Genomic DNA, 12,251 nt, shown 5'->3' with positions numbered 1-12,251 from the left:
ATACATAAAACACCAACAAAAGTAGAGAGGACATTTTTAATCTTACAGTATGGTACCTTCAAAAGTACAGTAGTACAATACAGCTGCTGGCACACTGGGGCTGGCATCGAGTGAAGAGGCAAGAAGAGTTCCTGAGTGGAGGATGGTACAAAGGTGGGAGCTGAAGGGTGATCAGCAGCAGGAGACGGAGGGCAAGCTGCAATTCACTCCTACCTGACGTTGATGAAATGCATGTTCTCATCTTGGAAAGTTTGTAACTTGAAGGTTGGTACATAGTGGACTTACTTACCTTGATCTTCTTCTGTCTGCTTGCTTACTCTGTTGCTTTCTATTTTCTGCTCGTACCTTCATAGGTTATTCACCGCAAGGGAAAGCCACATGGCTTCTCCTTCAGTGCCACCTTTGTGGATATGTCTGATCCTACAGATGCATTATCTAGCTTCATTCTCACAAAGCTAAGAGGTGGGTTCTATTATCTCCAGTTTATTGGTGAGAAAACACCTGGAGATTTATGACGGTTAAATAATGTTCTTCAAGTCACAGGTAATAATATACAGTGGAGACAGGATTCAAACTCATGTAGTGATTCAAGGACTATTGCTCATAACTACGCACTTAATTAAACTCCCACTTTGAAAGCCTACATGGCATCTCTTTGGAAAATTAGAATTTCTCAGGAATGGGGAGTATAGCTTTTGCTTCTTTTCTATCTACCATATGCCCAGTCTTGATCTAAGCACAAAAAATCATCTAATTGCACACTTCTTTGAAGAGAATTAGATGTATTCAGAAGCTGAGCTACATGATGGAAATTATAGATATTTCAATGGTCTAAACTTGTCCAATAGCATACCCATTACCCACTTATAGTGATTCAATTAATTAAGTTAATGAAATGAGAAATTTAGTTCCTCAGATGTATTAGTCACATTTTAAGTGCTCAAAAGCTACATGTGACTGAACTTAAATTAATCAAAATAAAATACAAATTCAATTGATCAGTCTCATTAGACATAGTTACAGTGCTCAGTAGCTACATATGGCTAGCTACTATGTTGGGCAGCTCAGACATAGACTATTTCTATTGATGCAAAAAAATTCTATTGGACAGTGTTCAGTATAGTAAATACTCAAATTCTCCCAATATTTCCCACATCAATTCATATAGCCAGAGACTCAGAGTTACTTCCTAAACAGTTAAACCTGGGCTCTGAAGCCAAAACCTGATAGTTGCAACTTACATGTTATATGACCTTGGAAATGTCACTTATCTGTACAATGGAAATTGTAATATTGACTACTTAATAGGGTTGTTGCAAAGATTAAAAGGGTAAAATGATTACAGTATTGCCTGATAGAAAGTAAATGTCCAATATCTGTTAGCTGTTATTGCTATGTATGTCATGTTTTCCAAATGGAACCAAGAACCATACAAAAAGAGGAAGAAAGTTTCCTACAACTCTCTCATAGTTTTAGAATTGGATACTATAATTGTAGGTGAGTAGCAAGACACACTTCAACATTCAACCTCTCATAGACACCCTTGAGGAGTATATATTTGGATCTCAACCAATAAATGGTAGTATTAGACATATATTAAATTGGGTTACTATGAGCTTGCCAAATATTTTATATTCAGACACAGCATTTCAACAGAAAATACTACAAGGCTCATGAATGAAGGGACGCATGTATATATATATTTCACTTTGTGGAATCACTTTTTAGAAGTCCACTCCTATGCATGATCCACACCTTCCAAGTGTACTGTGTACGGTACTTGTAGAATTACTCCTCCGGAACACTCTTAAGACTATTGTTGATTTCGGTTTTCCCATCTGGTTGGGTTTTATACATAGATTTTGGACTATGGAATACATTTCTATGACTATGTTAACACAGAAGAATTTGGAACACAAAACTACAATAAGATAAAGAACTCTTCTAAAAAAAAAATGTCTAGGACTTTGAATTTAGAAAACTAGGAGCCATATGCATAAGTTTTAAGATCAAGAACTCCAAACTGCCCTCACCCACTGATTGTCACGGATTCTGAGAAAACTCCCTGTCTTGAGGTCAGTAAACTCTCTTACAGAAGAGTGATTCTACTTCCTCTGGGAGACCTGACTTTTTCAAGCTAGTCTGAAGTTACTCGTGACAGATGTAGGGCTGAGGTAAGACAGGAGTCACTTTCTGATTCAGTCAATCTCAAAACCACATCAACCTCTGGCAGCCAAAGAGGTGATAGTTGCTACTTCCAAAACTCTATCACATATATTAGCTAATTCATTCCACTTGATATTATTTTGAAGCCTCTCATTAAATCAGTTAATTTCCCGAGCATTGAGATTTTAGAGGTGAATACTGTCTGGGTTTTTTTTTTGTTGTTGTTGTCATTTAGTTATCAGTGTTATCTTTCTAGAAGATCCCAGTACTTTAAAGAATAAAAATATGGTACTTATATCTCTTCTTGGGATAATGTCAAACATTCACTGGTTTATTTTTTCATTTCTCTAATTTTCACTTATTCAGGGGTTATAGTAAAGGAAACTCTTAGTGTAGCAAATTGTTTAAATCCATGCAAAGGAAAAAAAAATCAAGGGTATATCTTTTATGTGGGATTTATATATAAGCTGTTATTTGAAGGACAAGTCATATTTCATGCTGTATTTTAATTTAAATTCTCTCCTGGCTATCTTACCACATATCTGTAGACACAATATTTTTAAGTGACTTACCAATTCACAGTTTTCATATACCATGAAGGATCTCAAAAGTTTCAATTACTCCCAAGGACATTTTTTTCCCATTTCCCTTTCAGAGTAACCAATGAAAACATGTTTTTAACCATTAGAATAATTCCTAGGGCTGTCTCTTCTAACCTGGCTTCACCTCTGGCTCCTTGGAGTATTTGCTTATGATAAACAATCCACAAAGAAAAGAAGATAAAAAGAAAACAGTTCAAAAAGTTTTTTATAATTGTTAAAGAAATAAGCCTGAGGAAAAATGACAAGCATTAAGGCATGATTAGCAGCTCCACTTTTTTTTTTTTTTTAATTTTGGCTGCATAGCTTGTGAAAATGAAAGTGAAAGCTGCTCAGCCGTGTCCGACTTTTTGCCACGCCACAGACTATACAGTCCATGGAATTCTCCAGGCCAGAATACTGGAGTGAATAGCCTTTCCCTTCTCCAGAGGATCATCCCAACTCAGGGATTGAACCCAGGTCTCTTGCACTGCAGGCAGATTCTTTACCAACTGAGGTATTTTATAATTGTTAAGGAAATAATCCTGAGGAAATGACTAAAGCATTAAGACATGATTAGCACATCTTTTTTTTTTTTTTTTTTTAATTTTGGCTGCACAGCTTCTGGGGTCTCAGTTACATGACTGGGAATAGAACCTGGCCCACAACAGTGCAAGTATGAATCCTAACTAGTAGGCCACCAGGGAACTACTTCAGTAGCTCTACTTGTGAGATAATAATAAATTAAAGGAACTTTTAGAACAATTAGAAGACATATTTATACCTAATATATTTCTACTTAAGATCTAATTATATCTATGTTAATATAAATGTTATGTTTATGGGAAATGAAATCTAAGTACCCTGGTTTAACAATACTATTATTAAGATGTTTTAATAAAGTATGGCAGCATCGTACAAGGACCTATTACTTGGGTTAAAATTAAGATTTTCATTTTCCTATTAATCAAGACTCTCAAAGGGATTTGCATATTTTAGGAGTTTATTCCCCTCCTCCCTTTATTCATTAAATTGTTCACCACATGAAGGACTTTTGGTCACAGTGGTCCTAGGACTTGTTATAAGGTCACTATTTGTAAGCAATCATGTGTTATTTTAATTTTTAAAATTAATTTTTATTGGAGTATAGCTTCTTAACAGTGTTGTGTTAGTTTCTACTATACAACAAAGTGAATCAGCTATACATACACATATATAGCCTCTCCTTTTTGGATTTCCTTCCCATGTAGGTCACCACAGATCTCTGAGTAGAATTTCCAGTGCTATACATGAGGTTCTCAATAGTTATCTATTTTATACATAGCATCAATAGTGTTTTAATGTTGTCTTTAACAATCCACTAACTTTGCTCTATTTATATTTCTTGTTTGTGCAACACAATCCTTTTTTCTACCTCATATTCCTCTTATTTCCTGAAATTGGAATTGCTAAGACTGTCAGTGGGCTAATCGTAGTGTTTGATTTTTATCTGCATTTCTGGGACCTATTTAACTTGAAATCTGTTGAATTCCATTCTAAAGAATCATCAAATATTTTCCCTTGGCATGCCCCAAACCAGACATCTTGTGTTGTAGCTTGAACTTGAAAACATGACAGTGAAAACTATCACATTACTAAAATCAGATGTCAATTATTAAAAACAAGTACTTTCTGCTATAATTGTCAAATTAAACCACTTATCTATAGGAAACACTGAAATTGAAGTGTAAATTGAAAGCAAAATGTAAAATCGCCAATACAAAGGCAATTCTGTAGCCACTTTCAATCATTTTGATGTGCTCGGCTTGCTCCTGGTAAACTAAATCCTTCTGTCCCTGGTTCTCATAGAAATTGGAGAGCAGGATAAGGCAGAGGAGGTATTTCAGTGAACTTCCCATTATAAACGGAACATCTTGTATCCTAAAGAATGTTGTACTTGCAAAAATTGGTATGCTTTGTTGCAGGCCATTGGTGGTGTCATATTATACTGCACCATGAATTCCAACTTGAAACTCTAGAATATCGTATTTGTGGGAAATGGACTAAGTACAATTATAAATTGTATAGAAGTTGAGTATGTGGGAACTGGAAGAGATGGATGAACAGAAGTTGGCACTGGGGACCCTGGAAATACATATGCATACCTTAGAAGGACTACTTGTCTATTACACCAAGTAATTTTAGGTTCACATGCTTTGCCTGCTTTGATCCATGGGAAAGTCTGCTTGAGACTTTCAGAATGGAAACTGCAGTGCCATGAATCCCTTGAGTTGCTGCCTCAAGATGAGCAATAGTAAGTGTTCAGAGGTTGGGAAATGCCTCCTTCCCAGTATAGTTTGCTGAATTGCCCTCTATATTAAAGCAGCCTTAAAACATTAACCCCATCGTGCCATGTAGCGATATTTTCACATATGCAGAGTTCAGAAGGAAACCACTCTCCAAAAGTGGGAAATTGATAACAAATGCTGCTCATGAAAGGCTTCTGGGTACCAGCCAACTGTTTTCTTTTATTTTTTTCTCAGTGAGTAGTTAGCACTACTTATGGATTCTGCCAGCATTACAGAGAGAACACAGCACATGATAAATGTCCATGAGAAACGAGAAATGTTGAATCAATAACTATAGAAGGAAGGCAGAGGTTTGGGAGGGGTTAGATTCAACTGATAGAAAATAAAGTAATTCTGTTTTTCTTTTTTTTTTTAATCTTTCTTGGTGCTTTTAAGAATGCACAAGGGCAAACGTAAGTTCTGTAGCTAACGGTGAGATCAGATTCTACAATAATTGCCTTGACTTTTGTTCTTCAGTTTTAGAGTTGTGTTTCTGGCCTGTGTTATTGAATAGGCTCTTGTCTTCTACAAAGCAGAGATGAAGAAGACTTGGAAGTTTGTTGCTAACTACAGTTCCTGAAATGATTTTCTATGTTTAGGGTCTAGAGGTTTTTGAGACATGGGATTTATATATATCAGCCAGGGTCATATTTACTATAGAATTCTTTAAAACTAAAAAAAGTATCAGATTTATATTATAGGATTTCATGCTTAAGAAAGTCTTTGAAAGAGGAGCATCTTACACAAATGCTTGAAATAGTTCCTTGTGTGTATTCTATATCCTTCTGAAATGCAACATCTCACAGTCCATATATTTTATAAAAAGTGAACCCAAGTTTATTTATAAGAAATGATACATGTTTATCTAGCAACATTTTCCCCAGATAGAAAGTTGCAAATACAGTAAATACCTTGAGAATGAAATGACTCTTGCAGGTGCTATGAAAGTCATCTGTGTCCCCAAGTGGCCATTTATAATGTGACACATGTCCTTTGACTGACCTAACACACCTTCCTTGCTGTTGGCTTTAATTTACAACTTGATAGTAGCTGTCACAGTGAAAGAAGCAGGCTCATTACCTGATTTGTTTCTGCCATCCCTGCACTCATCCAGGGATCTGCACTTTTTAAATGACTGAATTAGTCACACTTCCATTAAACGAGTAGACCTACAAAGTAACGCAGAACAGCCTCTGACTGCATTCGCTTCCATGGCTCTGCCTACTTGTTTCCATTCACTCCATTCAATGGACGTGTACTGAGCCCTGTTCTTAGCAGGCAGGGCCTTACTGGCTTGACTCCCCTTGCTTAAATCAGAGCAAGGTCCATAGTAGACATGTGCTGGATTTATGAATGAATAAGAGGATGAATGAAGAGTATCCACTGCACTGTCTCTTGGCCCAGCACAGATGTGGTACTTACCTTAGGTTTCACGTTTGATGTCAAGGCAGTTTTCTGCCTTGAGACTTGGTTGGTTTGAAAGGAGGAAGCAGCCCAGAGAGTTTGATATCATTGGTTTGTCTGATCTATGAGTGCAAGGCCTTAAGGCCTAAATTAAATATAAATTGCTCTTCTGTCTCTCTCTCATTGGAGGGTATCAATAGATCAGGGAACTCAACCTTTTCTGGACAAAAATGAATACACATCTTCCAAATCTTATCAGTTCAAGTCCATGTCAATAGTGGTGAGAGTGGATCATAAACCATGTCAAAAATTAAACAAATAAGTATTTAAGAACCACTGGTAGATCATGCTACATGTACTGAAATTATCACAGAGATTTGCTAATACTTGGAGCCTGTAAGGTAACAACTGTATGCATTACGGCTGCTCAACATCAATTGTGTTTGACCAATGATAATTCAATACTTAGTCACAGAATGAGTGCTTTATTCTATGCTTATCAAGCTAGGGCTTCTCTGACCCCCCAGATGAAGTTAAGTCTCCCTGAGGAGTAGACACTTAGGATCCTGAGCCTCTGATTTTTATAATACCTCATCACAGTTGATTATAATTAATTTAACTACATTCAATTCCCTGAGGGCAAAAAAACATGTGTTTCTAGCTTACTCAATATAATGAGTTGAATTAATACGTTAAGATTATAAGCATCTTACAAACTAGAATAACCTAAAAACTTAAGCTCCAGTGTTGGGCAAAAAACATGGTAAGGTCTCACTTCTACATGGAACTATACAGATAATTTCACCTTCTATTTATAGTCATAAGCCTCCTGCAACATTTCAGTGTTAAAAAAAAAGTACAGAACAACATGGAATCCATCTTTAGTCTCACCAACATGTGCCTCCCCTTACCTAAAAAACTTTTATTTTTCCTAATTCTCACAGTCTATTCTATTCTCTAGTTATAGAAGGTACCAGATGTTTGGGGAGGCTGTTCCATGCATCCTGGATTTTAAAATAGAAGCAAGATCTATTGTAGCTATAAAATGTGACTTCAGCCTTAACTTCTGTGCTCACCAGTGAGGTGTAATCTGCAATGTGGTTGCTCGTCAGTGGAACCATTCTTATCTGTGGAATGCTGGTATCCATGCCAAACACTCAAAAGAACCACAGGATATTGCCGAAACGGCACGTTCTGTCCACAATCCATTTCCCTCTAGGAAATTTTAATTTACATAAACACTTTTCAAGAAAACCCTTTTGCATTTAGACAACTGTTAAAAACCAGGCTAGAAAAAGCTGAGTATGAATATATAGCAACACCTGGGGAAAGTGCCTAAAAGAGATTGTCAATATCCTCAAATTCTCCTTCTGCAGGTTTCAAAGAGGGAACCAGCTAAAAGCTACTCACATCCTTCTGCTTCTGGGAGTGGTGGCTGGGGGCTTGGATGCAGCAAGGGGGAGACACAGGTTGAAGCCTGCCTGGGCTTTTGTACTGGGGAATCCCGCATGCTTCTAGGCAGCAGCGGCACCTCCAGAGAGAGGCGAACCCAGGCTTTCAAGTGCCCTACAATGGAGCTGGCAGCATCTTCTTCAAAGCTGCCAGCAACTTAAAAACAAAATGCTTTACCTAAAAAAGGAAAAAAGTTCTTTTTTTTAATAGTAGTTAACTAATAAGAATCTTTTGAGCTGGGTCTCCCCTACTTTAACAGAGCTAAAATTTCTAAAGAACTATGAAAATATACCACAAGTAGAACCCTGATTTTTTTCCCTAGGATTTAAAAAAAAAACTGCAGAACTTCAGAAATGAATGTGAATACCACTGGGGTTTTTACTTGAACACTTAAAACATTTCACTTTATCAGCAAAGTGTCTTTCTTTTGACATGATGCAGACACCAACTGAATTCTAAATCGTTACAAATCACTTTCAATTAATTCGAGGCATTGTAGAGATTATGAGAATGTGCCACCAATTCAATCCTCGTTGTGACTGCTGGTTGATTGCGTGCCACTGTTAACCGTTTAGATGAGCACATAATAAAAAAACAACTGGTAAAATGTATAAACCAGGACATTGATGTGGAAGACAGAGACAGCACATGCAGTTGACAGCAGTAGGAATGAAGGGCTTGATGATGAGACACTAGCGGTCTAAGAGTGATGGGATGCAGGTGCTAAGCAGAGAGAGGGCTATATATGTAATTTTTGTTGAATTACTGATTTGCTCACTGACCTTTGCTGCTGCATTCGTGAACACTGTAACACTGCCATCTTGGATGTATCTGTGTGGAAAATGGACTTGGCACATTTGACTAATTCATGTAATAAGCTGGTGAACTCACACCTCATATCCAGACAAGTATTAGCAAGAACATAATTTGCCCTGTAAGTCTATGCAGCTGGTCAATTCTCAATGCCACAGGTAGGAAAATTGGAAGAATTTTCTTAGCGATCTCTAGTACTAATAAAAAATGATATAGGGGAGCAAGGGCTATGAAATATATGAATGCAGGCCCAACCACCAGCTTCCCTTCAAACACATGGTAAGACACCACAGGTAACCCCATCATAGGTTTAAGTTCAAATTTTAGTTTTTAAATCAAATGATTTTCTAGGCATTTCATTTCACATCAAATTGGCACCTAGGAAAACCAGCTGATTGAAGTATAAGGATTTGTTTCATGTTAAAACAGCCAACAACACTGAGAAAAAAAGCCAATCAACAAGTCACTGTTGCTCTTACAAGTTAACAAGCCCATATTCTAATTTTTGATCATGTCCTGCTCTATTTAACAAAATCCACATGCCTACTTTCACCAGTAAATTGCAAGCTGACCAAAACAGTTTGACTGTGTTATGCATTATGGCAATTTTAACCCAACAGTATGAATAACTTTTATGATTCAAAAGTGATGATGCTGTGAGACTTATCTGCTTTTTTAATAGGTAAATCTTTTTAGATTTCTTTGTGGGTACTTTAATGTGGTAAGCTTAAGCTTTCTTTATTTATAGTTTGCATTTAACTTACAGATTTGTTTTACTTTTACCACTCAATGCTTTATACAGTTGTTTCAGTTTAGGCTTTACATATGTAAGTGATAATATGATTATACAATATACTACAGTTGAATTACTTGTTCTTTTGAATTGAGTAGGCGAATGAAGGATGCAAGTGTTTTTAAATTAGTATTATTTAGGTAGAATGTCTTTGCCAAAATTCATCTAAACTTATATTTTAGAAGTTCAGGCTTACGTGTCTAAAAAATTCATACTCCTCTCCAAAATCTTAGCAAAGGACAAAAATCTTAGCAAAGAACCACATCTTTTTGAGTTAGAAAGGTACCTTAGTGATTAACTTTTTTAAAACCCCCTCATTTCTCAAATGAAGTAACTCAAGATTATACAAATAGATTTTGTCCTCCCACTGAAGAGAAAGAGTGGAATACATCAATTTATTCTCTCTGTAACGATTTCTGAGATCTTTGTTAGATTACTTCCATTTGGATCTACCCACTCTAAAATCTTTCTAAAACTTTACAACCATTTTCTTTGGCCTTCATAAGCAAAACAGTGTGTTAGCTAATGAGTTTTTCTGCCAAGGCTGACTGCATATTTTTGTTAAGGTTTCTTTGCATTCTGATGCACCTATTTCCTTTCCTACCCAAATCTGAGATGTCAGAAGACTTTACTCAAGCCTTCTAGTTGAGAGGGTTGCATAAATGATGAAGTCCCTCTGAGGAATGCCACTGTTATTGACCCCACTCTGCTTGTCACAATGCAACCCCAGTAAATGCAGTTGAAAACTACTTCTATTTGAAGGCCATTTGACAGAGGGGGAGAAAACACATTTACTCTTTCAAGGCCTGTGTATTTTCCTGGGAGAAGCCTGCCTATGAAATTTGTCCTTTTATCCTTGGATAGCAATTTGGGAACTATCTTTAGGCAGTACAGTCTCCTGAGTGGTTTCTGCATCTCCAGACCACAGCAGTGATTCACAGGCCTACTCTGTATCTCCCCCACCTCCTTCCCGCCTCCTTTTTAAAGACAGGAAGACTGTTTCATGCTGCTGTGCTGAAAACATTCTTCTCTGGAGGCTGAGGAAGAAAATCTGCATATTTCAGCAAAAATATTGAGCTATTTTCACCATTGATGTTTAAGGAAGGAAGTGTTTACTAATATCTGTGATTATACTGAGACACTACAAATAAGAAACAGACAGGACTCTGGGCTTTTTCTTGAAACAAGATTTTTTTCTAATGTGTCCCCTTACTCACAGGCACTCCCAGAAATTCAACAAGATTACTTCTATCTTCATCAGACAGATCAGCTACTGCACTACAGCTGGCTCATACTATCTTCAACAGGACTGTCCGTCACAATAGACCAAGAAGTCTTACTTCTCAGGATTAAAAAAATGAAGAAAAATGCAACATAATATTTATGATTGTCTAAACATTCTGTGTGTGTGTGTTTCAACCCTCCTAGTCTCTACAAGTCATCACCACTTTGGACCTGCCCATCAGGCATCCGTGGTGATGCTCCTTACCTATAAACAGGTTCCACTCGGTGTCGAGATCGGCTTGATTTGCCAGGCAGCCCTTCATGACGTTGAGGCAGTAGTTGTTGCATGGTCTCACCGTGGGGAGTCCTCGACAATAAGCGCAGTATAGCATCTTCATGAGGGCACGGATGCAGCCTGGGGTCGGGCTGACCTAAAGATTTATTGAAAAAAAAAATCAGAAATAAGAAGGATGGAAGGGGACAAAAAAGAAGTGACTCATTTTATCCTTGAAAATGGAAAACAGTGAAATGGCCCTGATAAACCTTCAACAGCTGGGCAGCAGGCTAAAGGAGCCATTAGAATCTTAATCCTTTGCAGTATTTAATCTTGAGTCAGTCAATTCCTCTTTAATACTTCTGTTCAGTATAGGAATAATCATTTTTCTTGAATTGTCCTTGCCAACATTTTGATATCTATGTCATTGCAATTTAGTCCTAAAACCTAGACACTCTTTCAATGAAATAGAACATGCAATGAGATAATGCATGTGAAAGCAATTTCCAAAGTTAACAGCCCCATAAAAATGAAGGTATTATTAAAGTTTAATGTGACACCTTTGGAAAATTTTCCAACTGGTTATTTGACCCTGTTTCTAAAGGAGGTTGGCAGATACACTTCCTCTGTACATAACTTTTTAAAAAGGATCAATATCAACTTGTCTGGGATTTCTGAGATCCAGGCTTGTTGAGAAGCAGTGGAACTGCCAAGACATCATCTTCAGGCATCTGAAGCTTTGCAGTTCTGGGAACTTTGGAAGATGGATCCAGGGTTGAATATGAAGAGAAATCCTTGCAGCAATTCAGAGGAGCTACTAATCCACCTATAATGAAGTGCTATTTGCCTTGAATACGATAAGCAGTGAATGGTTCTAAGTTAATCAATTCTAAACCAATCAGGTCTTTTTTAGACTCACTGAAAATTCCAATTTGACTTTTAAGAGGACAGAATATTTAAAATGGAATGGACCAAAACCAGAAAAAAAAAAAAAAAAAAAACTACAGAAAGCCTTTTTTCAAATCTGGATACAAACAATGTTATTTAGTCACTAAGTCATGTCCAACTCTTTGCAGTCGTATGGAACTATAGCCCACCAGGCTCCTCTGTCCATGGGATTTCTCAGGCAAGAATACTGGAGTGGGTTGCCATTTTCTTCTTCAGGGAATCTGCCTAACCCAGGGATCCAACCTGTCTCCTGAATTGCAGGCTGATTCTTT

The 12,251-nt window shown here is 37.1% G+C and overlaps 1 protein-coding gene across 1 annotated transcript in view; it reads right to left on the bottom strand.

Moving 5' to 3' along the window:
* The window catches only part of GPC6 (glypican 6), a 1,236,352-nt gene that overhangs the window by 377,821 nt on the left and 846,280 nt on the right, over positions 1-12,251 (bottom strand). Inside the window, exon 4 of the mRNA XM_005909238.3 lies at positions 11,023-11,188. Within this exon, the coding sequence (XP_005909300.1) occupies positions 11,023-11,188 (166 nt within the window). The remainder of the gene's footprint in view (positions 1-11,022; positions 11,189-12,251) is intronic.

This window comes from Bos mutus, chromosome 12, assembly GCF_027580195.1.
Source record: "Bos mutus isolate GX-2022 chromosome 12, NWIPB_WYAK_1.1, whole genome shotgun sequence".
Taxonomy (NCBI): Eukaryota; Metazoa; Chordata; class Mammalia; order Artiodactyla; family Bovidae; genus Bos; species Bos mutus.
This window is presented reverse-complemented; position numbering and strand designations above follow the sequence as displayed.